Source organism: Stegostoma tigrinum, chromosome 5, assembly GCF_030684315.1.
Source record: "Stegostoma tigrinum isolate sSteTig4 chromosome 5, sSteTig4.hap1, whole genome shotgun sequence".
Classification (NCBI taxonomy): Eukaryota; Metazoa; Chordata; class Chondrichthyes; order Orectolobiformes; family Stegostomatidae; genus Stegostoma; species Stegostoma tigrinum.
The window spans coordinates 69,781,920-69,801,222 of NC_081358.1; the positions used below are offsets into that span (position 1 = coordinate 69,781,920).

Below are 19,303 nucleotides of genomic sequence, written 5' to 3' on the forward strand. Positions count from 1 at the left end.
CAGTCTCTTTATAGTCCAGAGCCATGGTCAGCCTCATGCCTCCAGTCCAATCAGTGCGGACAGTCTCGGGAAGACAGTCAGGAACCTGCACAGAGATTAGTCATGGGTCTGGTCATTCACTGTTCAGGGCTGACTGTCTAAGGAAGGTAAGGGCGCAGGCTGAGGTCAATCCTGGTGGTTCATCAAAGGGATTTATGAGGAGCCATTGCTGTAGGACTGAGGAGAATTTTAATTTTGGGGGTTTAAAGGGGATAAAAATTGTATATGAGGATAATTCAGTACTTACAGAAGGAAATGATAACGCATTGAACTGAAAGTGGTAATGTGACTACTAAGTCTGGCACAATAACTCAATGCATGAGAGGAGGTGAGTAAATTAGAGAGAAGTAGAGTTAGGTAGATGAATTGTTTAGGAATGCAGGAGCATTTAAAGTTGATGGGTTTGACAGGGAGGTCTTCGAGGAAGGGAATGTTTACATTTTATGGCCCATCAGCAGTAAGAGACTGAGCCTGGACTCACTCTGTAAAGAGTGACTGCTTTTTAACTTGCATTGGACTGTGAACAACCAGTGTTCAATGAAATTGAAAATGACCATTGGCAAAGTAAATGTTTTGTTCTGTGAGGGAGGATGACTTCATACTTGGACAATATGAGGCCTTTTACAAATTAATGGCATGGCTAAGTGAAAGAATTTCCTCATCTCAGTCTTAAATGCCTTATCGAGATTACATCCAGTAAATGAGGTATGTGGGTAGGCACGTCCATCAGAGTTTTCTGTGGCTTGTTTCATCAAAATATTCATCCACATATTTTGCAACAGAACTTATATGACAACCTCTTATTCTGTGGAGCAACTTGTGTACTATGCTTTCCCTTTCATCTTCTGTGTACTTTTGCCTGGTATCTCACCACAGGGAGATCCTTCCTCTGACATATGTTCAGTGTAAGTATCTAAAACGGTGACTGCAATTGTAAGATTGAGTGCCTCTTTATTTTCATTGTGCTCTTCCTCTTCCTTCACTGCTTTAGCAGAAGATGACAGAGAATAGTTGTGCGAGTTTAAGGATTAGTTATACAGGTCTACTTGTTACTAAACATTTCCATATTGTGGCGACTGTGGCTTCAATTATACTATTTCTTATGGACGTGAACATTCTTTACCTTGTATATGTGTAGGCACATTTCTTCTCCAGTACTTTCCTGTAACCTGGTATTAGGTATTGTGTTCTGTTGCAGGAAAAGGAGGAATTGCATCAGCGAGCATAATGCAATACGTTTGAGTGATGTGACCAAATGACTTGAAAAGTGGCCAGTGTTTATAAGTTGTAAACTGTGAATATGAGATTGAGTCCTGAAGCAACTGCTCAACTCCAAATGTGCTTGCAATAGCAGACTCGCAGGAGGTTGGTGGAAATTATTTAGGTATGCCTCCAGATCATTCCTGAAGATATCAGACTATCAGCATTGACTCATGGGAGGCCCAGTTCTTCAACTGATCAAAATGCAGAAGTTTTTTTCAGGAAGGCACTTCATTAGGAGCATGCAGAGCTAGGAAATGAGACATCGAAGAGAGAACATACACTTCCAAACAGCACACCTTAGTCCTCCAAGCAACACCTGCCACACATGTATCAGAGACTTCCGATCACGTATTGGACTTGTCAGCCACTTCAGAACCCCTAAATAAGTCATCCTCAATCCCAAGGAACTAAGAATTTAAAATAATGTAGAGTGAATTTTAGCAGTTGGTTTGTGTAAAATGAATAACTTGTCAAATTTATGTATATTTTTCCTGAATTTACCAATATCCTGCATATACTCTAGGAGTACATGTCAGTGATTGGAATACTTAACTGTTAAACTGTAAATATTTTACTGGCTGCTATAAAATCTATTCAGTCATTATAGAATAATCATGTTTCAGTTTTTTTTCAGACCAATATTTTTTAAAAAATCAATTTATGACATAGGTTTCACCTTAATTTTCTGGTAATAAAACAAAATTATTAGACACCCTGTGGACTATAGCAACATTCCTGAATAATTTGTGTTGAGGTCTATAATTTTAATCAATGCTCAGAGCAAACGAGTCACAACTGCAGTGAACTGCAATAATAAAAGCGACTTGTTTTCTTTTTGCCACTGGCACACATCACTGAAACGAAACAGAGTGGCTTCATCTCTTTGAATACTGAATGTCTTCTGGATCTTGCACGTTTGTCAACAGCTAAAAATGAAGTCTTGTTCACTGGCTACACTGTGGAATGCTGAGACAGGCTATAACATGGAGTAACAGAACACAGGTCTGCATTTGCAATTGTCCACATAGTAAGCTCCAGATTTCAATTACATCCCTGTCGGTAATTGACAAATAGAAGTCAGGCATTTCCTCTCCGGGAAGTGAAAGAAAGACACAAAGATCAGTCATTCCATGAAAGAATATTCCATAAGAACTTTTAAGAAGGTCTTTCACTTGCTGTATCAAAGTTGGAATTGCTTTACTTACTTATAATATGTTTATCTTTGAGTACAACAATGAAATGAGAGGGACGAAGCAAAAATTTCTCTACAGTTAACACTTCACAGCCCATCACACTGAGAACGAATGTTGAGAAGTATAACTGCTTTATTTTCCAGAGTGTTTTTAATTAACAACTTGTCAGCATATAAGAAGGAACTGGAGCATCAGAGCCACAATAATATTGAATTAAGCCATAGCATCAGTATCAGAAACTTGTGTCTTTTTGGATAGAGGATCAATTGTACAAGCTACATTTGACCATATTTGGTAGTATGATAGGGTAAAGATTTTCAAGATTCTCCTTCCTTGACTGTGGTTACTAACATATAGTATTAGACAGGTTAGAACCCAGAAAATGCTGAAAAAAAAATGATATTTTGACCATCTAGCGGAGCTGAAGGAAGCAGGATTACTGTTCCAAGGTGACATTTAATTATTGGAACAATCCAGTTGACACAATAGACGAGATTTAGCTGCAAGCTTTGGGATCCTGACTTTGCGACCACTGCGTGAGTTAATCCTGAAATATTGATTATTAAGGAGATAAAGGGTTTTAGCTGAAACAAGCATTAAGAATATATTGTCTGAGGAGCATTGGATTGAAATCTGCTAGAGTGCAATGAGAGTGAGTAAAATCCAACCAGGAAAAAATGATAAAATCAAAATAGTTAACGGAGAAATCCAGGAAAATATTAAAGATCACTGTTCTGAAATATAGGAGTGTGAATTGATTGGTTATGCATGTGACAATAGCAAATTAGATTAAAATGATAATGATATTTCAGGGCAAAGGTAACATGCAAATTCACTTGGCAGTTAGGAAGGCAAATTGAGTTTTTTCATTTGTTTTGAGAGGGCCAGAATACAAGAGCATGGATGTACTGCTGAGGCTGTGTAAGGCTGTAATCAGACATCATTTGAAATATTGTGAGCAGTTTTGGGCCTCACATCTAAGGAAGGACGTGGTGGCCTGGGAGGGTGTCAGGCAGTTTACAAGAATGATCCTGGGAATGAAAGGCTTATCCTATAAGGAATGGTTGAGAGCTCTGGATCTGTGTTTGATGGAGTTTAGGAGGATAATGAGGAATCTGATTGAAATTTATAGAATACTGAGAGACCTAGATATTGTAGATATGGAGAAGGTAGAGATGCAAGGACTTACAGGCACAGTCTCAGAATGAAGAGATAATACATTGAGCTGGGATGAGGAGGAATATTTTTAACAAGAAGTTGGTGAATCTGTGAGCTCATTGCTGTAGACTACTATGGAGACCAGGTTATTGAGTATATTTAGACAGAGGTAAGTTCTTGATTAGTAAGTGGATCAAGAGTTACACGGAAAAGGCAGGGGAATGGGGTTGAGAAACATATTAGCCATGATCAAATGGCCTAATTCTGCTCCTATATCTAATGGATTTATGGTTGTAAAATAATAATTATAATGCAGTGATGGCTTTGGTTTGACTAGTGCTCTGAACTTAGCATTCCTGGTTAATACACTTGCAAGATTGATGGAAAGAGATAAAGAGGTCTGGGGTAACAGTGCTGGTACAGGATTCTATTCAGAATTATCTAGTGATTGTATTAAAGTGTAATTTATGTGGATAGAGTTAAAAACTAGGAAAGGGAAAAAAAACAATTTTTTTTGGATTGAACTTAATGGCTTTAGTGATGCCCATGGGCAGGTAAACTGGTGGAAACCCCAATGTAGCCATTTGCAGCAGCCTTAATGGGATTAAATATATATCAGGCAGTTAACTTGGATATTCCTGAAAAGAACAGCATGTTTTATTAAAAAGTTTCATCTTGCACTGATCAGGACATTTTGCAAGAATGCAAATTCAACGGAGAAACCAACATTTATAATACATGAGGGAGCAGTACTAATTGGTTGGGAAGTGGACTCTGATTAGTAGAGATGTCGCTGTGGAGAAAGCTCCCATTACAGAAATGCTCCATTACAGGAATCTAAAGTGCCAGCTGCTGTGTGATCATAGTTGGTGAATTATTATTGTGTATACACACAGTAATTGCCCTTTGTGTGGGTTTGTATGTTCTAGAATGTGACAATTCAAGGAGATGGCACCTGATGGTTATTGGAGAATGACCTTGTAAAGCTGTAAGGTGAAAGGTCTGCCTAGGGACTTCAGTATCTCAGCAGGGATGGCAGTAGTCTGAGCTGGCTGGCTTTCAGACCACAGCGAGGACCCTGGGAGAATGAGCACTGCCTTCCTAATGGAAGTCACCAGCCTTCTGCTCTTTGGAGCCATTGCTACTGCCATTACACCAGAGTGATGCCTAAGCGATCCTGATAGTTTCTTGGATTGGAATTTGATGAACTGTGGTGACACCATTTAAACCCCATTGTGCAATATAATCCTTGACCATGACAAAAGTCTGTGTTCCTACTGCAATACTCAGACATTGCGTGAATGTTGCAAATGCTATAAGGACATTGTTAGAAAGCATTTGGATAATCAAGAATCACCATAACCAACTCTATGATGCTTAACAACTCCATAATAAAGTTATAATCTTGTGTGTGTCATAAAAATAAAGAGTTGTTACAATCCAGCACAATCTTTAGTGAAAATTGCATTGGAAACTTCACAACATTAACTGACCTACTCTTTAACAGTGCGGCAGCTTATTTGCCATTGTATGACATGGTGAATGGATTAAACTAATCGCAGTGTCAGTAGGGACAAAAAGGTTATTTTCGAACAACAAAGCTTCTGCTCTGTTCCAATGTTTCTGTGGTAGAGAACTGTTTGGGAACTGGTTTCATTAACTTTTAAGATATTTGAGACCAAGAAACTGATTTTCTATTGAGTAGATTTTGTGTAGAAGCAAAGTTAAATGCTGAGGTCTATGAATTGGACCCATTTAGAGAGAGTCACAGAAGCTGGTCAGTTAATTAATTGTCTCAAATTTTCATGTCAAAATAGGGTGAGGCTGCTATCATTTGTGATTGCAAATGCTATAGCAACTTCAAACAGGGAAGATGTGGATGTTAAATGTAGAAATCCCAATATTTTCAGAGATATGTTACTATACTTCTAACTTGTTAGATGGCATGTTGTTGTCAGGCTTACAAGTTGAATGCATTTGATTGGTTTAGATTACTGTACTACTGACAGTAGGTACAAGTGAAGTTGTCACAAAGTCACTTCAAGTCTGAGTACCGTTTTAACAGCATGAAAAGTGCTTATGAAACTCTTCAATTCTTAAGAATTTTTCCTTTCAGTCACTTTTTCTCTAAATTCAATCTTTCTTTCTCTCTTTATTTCTCCTACTGTAGCTTATTTGACATTGAAGACACCATTATAATTCACCCTACATCTTAGTCTTTGCACCATTAATTTCACAATAAATCAGCCTGTTTGGATATAGAAATGCACCTGTTCACTCGGATCCCAGATGCCCTATAAAGAGCAAGCGCCACTTTCATCACTCATCCCAGCAACTTGCATCAGAAAATATCATTGCCATTAACAGGCACAGACAAGCTTAATAGACAGTGAGTGCTGTTCAGTCTCCTGCCACAGGAACTGTTGGATCATTTGCCAGTAAAAGGGTGTGCATGCAATCTGTAAAAATGTGGAAACTGTGCAATGATTGAAAATATGCTTTCAGCTGTGAAAAGATCCACAGAACATAATTACACAGTTTTATGTCATGTATAAAAAAGATTGAATAAAAGAAATGCCATTGGGGCCTTTTATATGTTTGTTATTTATTCAATACATTTTACTGCAAAAAAAACGCAACTCTGAGAATGCCATCTTTCTATTTCAAATTAGTCACGGTTATTATGGATGGGCTATAATAACACCTACTCCTGCTACACTACCTATTGTATCTTGCTGCCTTATGAGTATAATGGGATGCTCCAAGGGGCGGTGTGGACTTGTTGGGCTGAAGGGCCTGTTTCCACACTGTAGGGAATCTATTCTAATCTAATCTAATCTAACCAGGCTTGATTGATTCAAAATGGGACTGGCACCAGTTTCTGGGACCTCCTTTGGAGGGGAATTCCTATGCCTATTAAAAACACATATTCTACTTGATGAATTGTATCCCACAACAATGCTCCCAACCTTGAAAGACAATCTAATTGAGGGGTGAACTTGTTGATTTCAAAGCAGTGTAGTTTCCATGATCAAACAGCTAAGATAATATACAATTAAATTAAATATTGATTGTGTTTCAATGATCACTGTTAGATGTTCTCTTGGGTAAAATTTCATCACTGCACAAAGTAAAATGCAGGACATTTTGGGGAAGCTTTGCAAATACTAGCATGTTTTTCAGTGAAGTTTAGATTAATGGAATTAATAAGAAGTACAGACTTAGCGTTAATCAATCTTTTTCACGTTTATTTTCTCCTTTAACAATCCATTCAAGAGTTTGGCTTCTTATGAAAAATGTTTAAAACAATTGGCTACAAGTATATTTATAAGTCCTCATTCAGTTCAAATGTTGAATGAATTCTATGTTGTAAATCTTTTTATTTGGTAGTTTTATTCATAAGTTAGCTTTCCATTCACAATATTGATATCTGAATTTACATGTGATGCCATAAAGTATGTTTTATGAACATTCTCAGCACATACATTTGGCTGCCAGGATCTCATATTGGGAGTTTAGGAGCAAGGCTAGTATGCTGTGCTGGATTTTATATTCATCTTAATCATTCCAATCCTGCAGGGCTCACTAATTTCTGTAACACCTTTCAATGCATGCTAGAACATAAATTTAAAGAAATTTGATGAAATTTAGACTCCAGGTGCCACATAATATGTATTGCAGATTTTGGTATTACGTATAATACCACACCCTGAATGCATCCAACTTTTTAACTAAGATAGATATATTCCTGAAAGAAGACTTATCTGTACTTTAGCAGCAGAACAAATCACAAGGGGTCTATAGCTCCATAAGCACAAAGATGTTTGTTGACCCTTCACTAGTCTACTGGAATTCGGGGAGTTCCTTCAATTTGTCTGGGGATAGTAGGCATTCATAGTTCTAAGGCTTACATTTGTGATTTTATGGGACGTGAGCGCCATTTTGTTCATCATCCATTTCTGCATACTTTGCTCGGCCTTTTCAGAGGGCAGTTAAAAGTTAACCACATTACTCTGTTCTGGAGTTAAAAGTATGGATTGCAGACTTTCTCTGTTAAAGGCAATAGTAAACTAGACTTTTGTTTTACAACAACCAATGATCACTTCTACTGAGTCTAATGTTGTATTCCAATGTTTTATTAATCTAAATTCCACCAGCCATCTTTGTTGTATTTGAACATAGTTGTTTGACTCTCATGTCTGTTGACATTACCACTACACCACCACATTCTGCCTGGGTCATTGTGGACTGGCTTGGATTGAGGATTGGCTGTCTGACAGAAGGCAGACAGTTGGGATAAAAGGCTCTTTTTTCGGAATGGCAACTGGTGACAAGTGGTGTCCCGCAGGGTTCAGTGTTGGGGCCACAGCTGTTCACCTTATACATTAATGATCTGGATGAAAGGACTGGGGGCATTCTGGCGAAGTTTGCTGATGATACGAAGATAGGTGGACAGGCAGGTAGTACTGAGGAGGTGGGGAAGCTGCAGAAAGATTTAGACAGTTCAGGAGAGTGGTCCAGGAAATGGCTGATGAAATTCAATGTGAGTAAATGTGAGGTTTTGTACTTTGGAAAAAAGAATAGAGGCATGGACTATTTTCTAAACGGTGAGAAAATTCGCAAATCAGAAGTGCAAAGGGATCTGGGAGTGTTGGTCCAGGATTCTCTAAAGGTTAACTTGCAGGTAGAGTCCGTAATTAAGAAGGCAAATGTAATGTTGTCGTTAATCTCAAGAGGGTTGGAATACAAAAGCAGCGATGTGCTTCTGAGGCTTTATAAGGCTCTAGTTAGGCCCCATTTAGAATACTGTGTCCAATTTTGGGCCCCACACCTCAGAAAGGACATACTAGCCCTGGAGCGTATCCAGCGTAGATTCACACGGATGATCCCTGGAATGGTAGGTCGAACGTATGATGAATGGCTAAGGATCCTGGGATGTACTAATTAGAGTTTAGAAGGTTGAGGGGAGATCTAATAGAAACTTACAAGATAATGTATGGTTTAGAAGGGGTGGACGCTAGGAAGTTGTTTCCGTTAGGCGGGGAGAATAGGACCCGTGGGCACAGCCTTAAAATTAGAGGGGGAAAATTTAAAACTGAAATGAGATGACATTTCTTCAGCCAGAGAGTGGTGGGCTTGTGGAATTCATTGCCACGGAGTGCAGTGGAGGCCAGGACGTTGGATGCCTTCAAGGCAGAGATCGACAAATTCTTGATCGCAGAAGGAATCAAGGGCTACAGGGAGAGTGCAGGGAAGTGGAGTTGAAATGCCCATCAGACATGATTTAAATGGCGGAGCTGACTTGATGGGCTGAATGGCCTTACTTCCACTCCTATGTCTTATGGTCATATGGACCATGACTATCTGATTGGAGACAGGCCATCTCCTGAAGGGAATGTGTCAAATACCCTTGGTCTATCCTTTTGAAAAGCTACTAATGATTACAAAATACAGTAATTGAAACTCTGTAGAAAGTGCTTAATACAGGATATACGTGGCGTTTTGATTTTATTCATCTTGTAGCCCCAATTCATCACTGACACTTATGTTAATTTTTGTTGTCATAAACATGACGTAAAATGGGAAAGAAAATACAGGAGCTCTGGATGTGAGTTTGCTCGCTGAGCTGGAAGGTTAGTTTTCAGACGCTTCGTCACCATTCTAGGTAACATCATCAGTGAGCCTCCGACGAAGCGCTGGTGTTATGTCCCGCTTTCTATTTATCTGGTTAGGTTTCCTTGGGTTGGTGATGTCATTTCCTGTTCTTTTTCTCAGGGAATGGTAGATTGGCTCCAAATCAATGTGTTTGTTGATGGAGTTCCGGTTGGAATGCCATGCTTCTAGGAATTCTCGTGCATGTCTCTGGCTTGTCCTAGGATGGATGTGTTGTCCCAATCAAAGTGGTGTCCTTCCTTATCTGTATGTAAGGATACGAGTGATAGTGGGCCATGTCGTTTTGTGGCTAGTTGATGTTCATGTATCCTGGTGGCTAGCTTTCTGCCTGTTTGTCCAATGTAGTGTTTGTCACAGTTCTTGCAAGGTATTTTGTAGATGATGTTTGTTTTATTTGTTGTCTGTATAGGGTCTTTTAAGTTCATTAGCTGCTGTTTTAGGTCTGTTGGTGGGTAACCAAAACCTACAGACAAACCAACGGTACACCCATGGGATCTCCGATATCAGGGTTCTTAGCAGAGGCAGTAATGCAGAGACTCGAACAAACAGCTCTGCCAATCATCCAACCCAAACTTTGGGTCCGCTACATGGATGACACCTTTGTCATCACTAAACAAAACAAATTAGAGGAAACATTCAAGACCATCAATAATACCCTTACTGGCATAACATTCACAAAAGAGGAGGAAAACAACAACAAACTGCCATTCCTAGATGTCACAGTAGAGCGAACAGCCAATGGGGAACTTCAAACCAGCATCTACAGAAAAACAACACATACGGACCAAATACTGAACTACAGGAGCAACCATCCCAACACCCACAAACGAAGCTGCATTAGAACATTATTCCAACGAGCCACCACACGCTGCAGCACAAAGGAACTACGCAGAGCAGAGGAAAATCACCTATACAGCGTATTCAAAAAGAATGGGTATCCTATGAACACAGTTCGCTGATTCCTCAGCAATAAACCCAAACAAACAGACAAAACAGGCTCAGAAACCATAACCACTCTCCCCTACATCAAAGACATTTCCGAAATGACTGCCAGACTACTCGGACCTCTTGGCATCAGGGTAGCCCACAAACCCACCAACACACTAAAACAGCAGCTAATGAACTTAAAAGACCCTATACAGACAACAAATAAAGCGAATGTCATCTACAAAAAAACTTGCAAGAACTGTGACAAACACTACATTGGACAAACAGGCAGAAAGCTAGTCACCAGGATACATGAACATCAACTAGCCACAAAACGATATGGCCCACTATCACTCGTATCCTTACATACAGAAAAGGAAGGACACCACTTTGATTGGGACAACACATCCATCCTAGGACAAGCCAAACAGAGACATGCACGAGAATTCCTAGAAGCATGGCATTCCAACCGGAACTCCATCAACAAACACATTGATTTGGAGCCAATCTACCATCCCCTGAGAAAAAGAACAGGAAATGACATCACCAACCCAAGGAAACCTAACCAGATAAATAGAAAGCAGGACATAACACCAGCGCTTCGTCGGAGGCTCACTGATGATGTTACCTAGAATGGTGACAAAATGTCTGAAAACTAACCTTCCAGCTCAGCGAGCAAACTCACATCCAGAACCTCAACCTGAGCTACAAATCTTCACAAAACTCGCTAAAATACAGGAGCTCTCAGAAAACCATCTTAACTCACTGGACCTTAATTCACTACCCTAAAGAATCCCTACAATGTGGAAGCAAGTCATTTGGCCCATTGAGTCCACACTGATCCTTCGAAGAGCATCCCACCCCAACACTCCCACACCCCCTAGACACACATACCTAGGCTATCCCCGTAACTCTGCAATCCTCCTAACCTATGCATCCCACAACACTATGGGCAATTTAGCATGGCCAATCAAACTAACCAACACATCTTTATATTGTGAGAGAAAACTGGAGCACCCAGAGGAAACCCACGTAGACACAGGAAGGATGTGTGAACTCTAGACAGGCTGTTAGCCAAGGGAAGAATTGAATCCAAGTCTCTGGTGCTGTGAGGCAACAGTGTTAACCGCTGAGCCACTATGCCATCCCAATATTCTCTGTCAGAATATCCAGAACCAGGTATGATGGAAAATGCGTAGAAGACAAAACTCACCATTTGGGATACAGCTATAACTAGCAAGTTAAAATCAGTTGACTTATTTATTACCAGTAAAACAGCATTTTCAATGGTTAATGTTTGAATTATAATGATTATCTTGCAGGGACCTGAGATTTAACAGGATCAGAGAAATTCCACCAGGAGCCTTTAAGAGGCAGAAGAACCTGAACACACTGTGAGTGATTATTCAGTTTGGCTTGTTAACTCATTCTATACAGTTTGCAAGAATACTATGGAGATACACCTGCGGACAGGGATTCTGCATTGCAGATCAAAAAGAATATGTCACTTCTGTCACTATCATTTGTTCTAAACAGTGTTATATTTTTCAAGCTAAATGAAAATAAAATTATTGTACATATAAAATTGAGCTCATATAAAATCGACCACAAGAGTTTTGCTGAAAAAGCTAGTTTTTCATATACCGAATGAAAACGTCAGTGCTAGTTTATCAAAGGCCAAAGCCCAAAAATTTCAGGGAAAGAAATCTGAACAATCACATTTAAAATCTCAATTCATTACCAATGCGTTTTTGGAAAAAAGTTACAGTTATTTCATTTCCTCAATCTTCTACTTGTAAATTAATGCAGGATCAATGTGGATCCAACTTGATGCTTGTAATGAGTGGCAGATCGGTGAGCAGTAAAAAGCAATAAATACTGAGATTAATGGAGAGAAGAACTTCTCTGGTAGTTTATAGAGTTAATTGTAGGGCCTTGGGAAGTGTTACCAAACAAAGAGACTAGGGGTGCAGGTACATTGTTTGTTGAAAGTGGTGTTGCAGGTTGACAGGGTAGTAGAGATTGCCTTCATTAGTCACTGCATTGGGTGTTGGCATTGGGATGTCATTTTTGCAGCTGTACAGGCCACTTGTAGAATATTGTGTTCAATTCTGGTGTCCCTGCTATAGGAAATAAACCTGAAAGGGTTTAGAAGAGTTTTACAAGGATATTGCTGGGATTGGAGAGTTTGAGCTCTAGGGAGAGCCTGAATAAGCTGGGGATTTTTTTTCTGGAGCATCAGAGGCTGAGGGGTGACATTATAGAGGTTTATAAAATCATGAAGGACATAGACAGGGTAAATAGCCAGGGATTTTTTTTTCCCAGAGTATGGGAGTCTAAAACTAGAAGGCTTAGGTTTAAGGAGAGAAGGGCAAGATTTAAAAGGGACATGATGGGCAACTTTTTCACGCAGTAGGTGATACATGTATGGAATGAACTGCCAGATTAAGTAGTGGAAGCAGGTACAATTACAACATTTAAAAGACATGAGTACATGAATAGGAAAGGTTTAGAGGGATATGGGCCAAACTGTGGCAAATGGGACTGGATCATAGTGTCATAGAGTCCTGTTGCACAGAGGCTGGTCCTTTGGCCCAAAATGATCCATGCCAATGAAAATATCAGTTGTACTACTCTTTACAACTTTCCCTAGATGTTCATTGTTTTATTCCGTCAATGTCCTTAGACATGGTTTTTGTGTAAGACATTGCAGATGTGAAGCTATAACATAGTGAGGTCGTTGACTTGCTCACCGAGCTGGCTTGTTTTCATTCAAACGTTACATCACCATGCTAGGTGACATCATCAGTGATGCTCTGATGAAGTGGTGTTATTCTATTCCGCTTGGAATTTATACAGTCTTGTCTGTTATGGTGAGTAGTGTCAATTCCAGTTTTGATCTGTATGGGTTTGTATATGGGGTCCAATTCTATATGTATGTTGATTGCATTATGGGTGGAGAACCATGCCTCTAGGAATTCCTGTGCAGATCTATGTTTGGCTTGGGCTACTGTGGTTACCTTGTCCCAGTTAAACTGATGTCCTTCATTGTCTGAAAGTACAATAAAGTACGAGGAGAGTTTGTTGTGCCATTTTGCTGCTAGCTAATGTTCATGTATTCTGATGGCTAGTGTCTTTTCTGTCAGTCCTATGTTAGAACATAGAACAGTACAACACAGTACAGGCTATTTGGCCCACCATGTTGTGCCGACCTATTATCCTACTAAAACCAAAGCAAACAAATTTCTTTGTGATGATGTAATGACATTAATGTACAATTCTATGATTTCCATACCATGAATCAGGGTACTGACAATCAGATTCATATTAGGGCATACAGTGCCCTCTGTTACTGTCTATTTAGTAGGTATCTGCAGATGAACACACTGGCCACACTGCCCTATATCAAGAATACATCGGAACTGACAACAAGACTCCTAAGACCACTAGGAATCATGTTAGCACACAAGCCCACAGCCACCCTATGACAAACACTCACAAGGACTAAAGACCCCATTCCCACAACATGCAGAATGAATGTGGTCTATAAAAAAACCAAGCAATGACTGCCACAAACATTACATCTTTTGATAACAAAATGTGGGGCTGGATGAACACAGCAGGCCAAACAGCATCTTAGGAGCATAAAAGCTGACATTTCAGGCCGAGACCCTTCATCAGAAAAGGAGGATGGGGAGAGGATTCTGAAATAAATGTTCTGGATGCAGATATGGTCACGGTCGGGGAGAAATTGGAAAGGCTTGAATGTAGACTGTAGTCCATTGGGGATGATCTAGTTCCATAGGCAGGTGCTGAGGAAGGTGATGTGGCTGTGGTACCTGGTTTGCTTCAGGACATGGTCAAGTAGTTTCAAGGCTGATGAGGTGACAAGAGAGTTGCAGTGGGAGAGAGATCCCCTGAGGTTGGTCCGGAGGGAGGAGGGTAATTTCTTCAGGTTAGGCATCCTGGAAGAGGCTTCACAGTGAGGTTAAAATTGTGATCAGAGATAATAGGAACTGCAGATGCTAGAGAGTCCAAGAAAACAAAGTGTGTGGCTGGATGAACACAGCAGGCCAAGCAGCATCTTAGGAGCATAAAAGCTGACGTTTCGGGCTAGACCCTTCATCAGAAAAGGGGGATGGGGAGAGAATTCTGAAATAAATAGGGAGAGTGGGGGAGGCGAACTGAAGATAGATAGAGGAGAACATAGGTGGAGAGGAGAGTATGGGTGGGGAGGTAGAGAGGGGATAGGTCAGTCTGGGGAGGATGGATAGGTAAAGGGGGCGGGATGATGTTAGTAGGTAGGAAATGGAGGTGCGGCTTGAGGTGGGAAGAGGAGATAGTTGAGAGGAAGAACAGGTTAGGCAGGCGGAGACGAGCTGGGCTGGTTTTGGGATGCAGTGGGGCAGGGGAGATATTGAAGCTGGTGAAATCCACATTGATACACCTTAGGCTGCAGGGTTCCCAAGCGGAATATGAGTTGCTGTTCCTGCAACCTTACGGGTGGCATCATTATGGCACTGCAGGAGGCCAGAATGGACATGTCGTCTGAGGAATGGGAGGGGGAATTGAAACGGTTCGCGACTTGGAGGTGCAGTTGTTTATTGCGAACCGAGCGTAGGTGTTCCGCAAAGCGGTCCCCAAGCCTCCACTTGGTTTCCCCAGTGTAGAGGAAGCCACACTGGGTTCAACGATGCAGTATACCACATTGGCAGATGTTCAGGTGAACATCTGCTTGATGTGGATGGTCATCTTGGGGCTTGGGATGGGGTGAGGGCGGAGGTGTGGGGACAGGTGTAGCACTTCCTGCAGTTGCAGGGGAAAGTGCTGGGTGTAGTGGGGTTGGAGGGGAGTGTGGAGCGCACAAGGGACTCCCGGAGAGAGTGGTCTCTCCGGAAAGCAGACAAGGGTGGGATTTGAAAAATGTCTTTAGTGGTGGGGTCGGATTGTAGATGGTGGAAGTGTCGGAGGATGATGCGTTGTATCCAGGGGTTGGTGGGGTGGTATGCAAGGATGAGGGGGATTTTGTTTTTGTCACTTATTGCGGGGGCGGGGTGTGAGGAATGAGGTGCAGGACATGCGGGAGACACAGCTGAGGGCGTTCTTGACCACTGCGGCGGGGGGGGGGGTGGAATTTGCGGTTCTTGAAGAACGAGGACACCTGGGATGTGTGGGTGTGGAATGCCTCATCCTGGGAGCAGATGCGGTGGAGGCAAAGGAATTGGGAATAGGGGATGGAATTTTTGCAGGAAGGTGGTTGTAACAGAGGAAGAGGTGGGGTTTAGGATCAGTGTAGGTGCGAAAGAGGGACTGTTCCACATAGCCTACAAAGAGGAAGACATAGCTTGGGCCCATGTGGGTAGCCATGGCCACCCCCTTTGTCTGTAGGAAGTGGGAGGAAGCGAAAGGGAAGTTGTTGAGGGTGAGAACGAGTTTGGCTAGGCGGATGAGGGTGTCGGTGGAGGGGGACTGATCGGGTCTACGGGACAGGAAGAAGCAGAGGGCCTGTAGGCCATCTCCATGCGGACTGCAGATGTATAGGGACTGGGTGTCCATCGTGAAAATGAGGTGTTGGGGGCCAGGGAATTGGAAGTTCTGCAGGAGGTGGAGGGTGTGGGCCGCTCCAATCCCAACCACACCATCAAACCTGCAGACAAGGGAGGTGCAGTTGTAGTATGGAGCACTGATCTTTACATTGTTGAGGCCAGATGCCAACTTTCCAACACCTCCTCCTATCGCTCCCTTGATCATGACCCCATCCCCAAGCACCAAACCATCATCTCCCAAATCATCCATGACCTCATCACATTGGGTGACCTCCCACCCACAGTCTCCAACCTCATTGTTCACAAACCTGCACATCCCGCTTCTATCTCCTTCCCAAAATCCACAAACCCACCTGCCCTGGTCGACCTATTATCTCCGCCAGCTCCTGCCCCACCGAACTCATCTCCACCTATCTGGACTCCATTTTCTCCCCCTTGGTCCAGGAACTCCCTACCTACGTCTGCGACACCACCCACACCCTCCACTTCCTCCATAACTTCCAATTCCCCAGTCCCCAACACCTCATTTTCACCATGGACGTCCAGTCCTTATACACCTGCATTCCCCATGCAGATGCCCTACAGGCCCTCTGCTTCTTCCTGTCCCATAGACCCGAGCAGTCTGCCTCCACCGACACCCTTGTCCGCCTAGCCAAACTCGTCCTCATCCTCAACAACTTCTCTTTCGATTCCTCCCACTTCATACAGACAAAGGGGGTGGCCCAAGCAATGCTAGCCTCTTGGTAGCTTATGTGGAACAGTCCCTCTTTCGCATCTACACTGGCCCTAAACACCACCTCCTGCCCCAATACATTGATGACTGTATCGGCACCACCTCATGCTCCCAAGAGGAGCTCGAACAGTCCATCCATTTCACCAACACCTTCCACCCCAAACTTCAGTTCACCTGGACCATCTCCAACATGTCCCTTGCCTTCGTGGACCTTTCTGTCTCCATTTCAGGCAACCATCTACAAACCGATGTCCGTTTCAAGCCCCACTGACTCCCACAGTTACCTGGAATACACCTCCTCCCACCCACCTTCCTGCAAAAATTCCATCCCCTATTCCCAATTCCTTCGCCTCCACCACATCTGCTCCCAGGATGAAGCATTCCACACCCGCACATCCCAGATGCCCTCGTTCTTCAAGGACCGCAAACTCCCCCCCGCAGTGATTGAGAACGCCCTCAACCGTGCCTCCCGCATTTCCCGCACCTCATCCCTCACACCCCGCCCCCACAATAAGCGACAAAAACAAAATCCCCCTCGTCCTCACATACCACCCTACCAACCTCCGGATACAACGCATCATCCTCCGACCCCCACCACTAAAGACATTTTTCCATCCCCACCCTTGTCTGCCTTCCGGAGAGGCCACTCTCTCCGGGAGTCCCTTGTCCGCTCCACACTCCCCTCCAACCCCACTACACCCGGCACTTTCCCCTGAAACTGCAAGAAGTGCTACACTTGCCCCCACACCTCCTCCCTCACCCCATCCCAAGCCCCAAGACGACCATCCACATCAAGCAGATGTTCACCTGAACATCTGCCAATGTGGTATACTGCATCCGCTGGACCCAGTGTGGCTTCCTCTACACTGGGGAAACCAAGTGGAGGCTTGGGGACCGCTTTGCGGAACACCTACACTCGGTTCACAATAAACAACTGCACCTCCAAGTCGCGAATCATTTCAACTCCCCCTCCCATTCCTCAGACGACATGTCCATCCTGGGCCTCCTGCAGTGCCATAATGATGCCACCCGTAGGTTGCAGGAACAGCAACTCATGTTCCACTTGGGAACCCTGCAGCCTAATGGTATCAATGTGGATTTCACCAACTTCAAAATCTCCCCTTCCCCCACTACATCCCAAAACCAGCCCAGCTCGTCCCCGCCTGCCTAACCTGTTCTTCCTCTCGCCTATCCCCTCCTCCCACCTCAAGCTGCACCTCCATTCCTACCTACTAACCTCATCCCGCCCCCTTTACCTGTCCGTCCTCCCCAGACTGACCTATCCCCTCCCTACCTCCCCACCCATACTCTCCTCTCCACCTATCTTCTCCTCTATCTATCTTCAGTCCGCCTCCCCCTCTCTCCCTATTTATTTCAGAACTCTCTCCCCATCCCCCTTTTCTGATGAAGGGTCTAGGCCCGAAACGTCAGCTTTTATGCTCCTAAAATGCTGCTTGGCCTGCTGTGTTCATCCAGCCCCACACTTTGTTTTCTTGGATTTTCTAGCATCTGCAGTTCCCATTATCTCTGATTGTATCTTTTGATCTTCCGCTGCTGCATTCTAAACATTTCCCAATCGTCATGCTTTCTACTGTTTTTTTGGCTTCTTCCTTTGGACTGCTACTAAATTTAATTACTCATTTTAGCTTTGATTGGGCCACTTTTTCTTGTGGGTTTTTGCAAATCTGCTGTAAAATTTGTATTCATTCTTTTAATTAACCTAGACATTACTTGTCTGTTACAATCTACTTTGGCTAATTGATACTTAGCATATTTTAGATTTTTGTTCTTACTACATTTACATGTATTGTCACCTTCCAGCTTGACATTTATAGCTCAAAACCATCTTTTTCAGACATCTGCAGCCTAGCTTCGCACAATCTCAAAACTACCATCAAGCCCCAGTTGAAATTCTCAACAATTTTAACATGGAGCATTGCTCCGCATTCCCATCATTAACTTTTCTGCAACATTAATTGGACTCCAAATCCTTCAGCCCCTCTCTTGTTGTCCAACTGCATAGGATTGGTTTTAGATGGTTTCTGTTCTGTATCTGGGCTCCTTCAAACCAAAAGTCATTTCATGGGGATTAGAATATCTCTCTTTTTGATTTAACTGGAAAATTCTTGCTATTAATCATATTAAGTTTATTACACTATAAAAACTATTTACAAATGACATGAATACGGCCTACACTACAACAGAGACTGTTTGGAGTACACAGCGTGTCTCTGACAAGTTACTGCTTTACTCTGATTAAAAGTTCCTATGACATCGTCACAATAGGCGCTGCTTACTGCACTCAGTTAATGGTTAACCCTTTCAGGTCCACATAAAATAGGTCCAATCACACCAATTAATAGGATACACAATATCTCCAAGAAAAACTTCACTAGTTGCTTCTAAGAATCTATTCTCCGCTCTATTCTTCACCTGAATGTATGATTCACTTGATCACAATTTTTTTTTCATTTGCTGGATGTCAGCATCCTGGCTGGCCAGCATTTATTGCCTGTCCTGAGTCGCTTCTTGATCAGCTGGTGATGAGCTATCTTCTTCAACTACTACAGTCCATGTACTGTAGGTTGATCCACAGTGCCATTAGTGAAGGAATTCTAGAATCATGATCCAGTGGCAGTGAAGGAATGGTGACATATTTCCAACTCAGAATAGTAAGTGGCTTATAGGGGAACTTGAAGGTGGTGGTGTTCTCATGTATTTGCTGGCCTTGTCATTCTAGATGGAAGTGGTAATGGGTTTAGAAGGTGCTG

General features: G+C 42.5%; 1 protein-coding gene across 2 annotated transcripts in view; it reads left to right on the top strand.

Moving 5' to 3' along the window:
- Positions 1-19,303, top strand: part of LOC125452046 (peroxidasin homolog) — a 499,162-nt gene that overhangs the window by 129,812 nt on the left and 350,047 nt on the right. For both annotated transcript variants that reach the window (XM_048529957.2, XM_059646061.1), the window contains exon 2: positions 11,576-11,647. In XM_048529957.2, the coding sequence (XP_048385914.2) occupies positions 11,576-11,647 (72 nt within the window). The remainder of the gene's footprint in view (positions 1-11,575; positions 11,648-19,303) is intronic.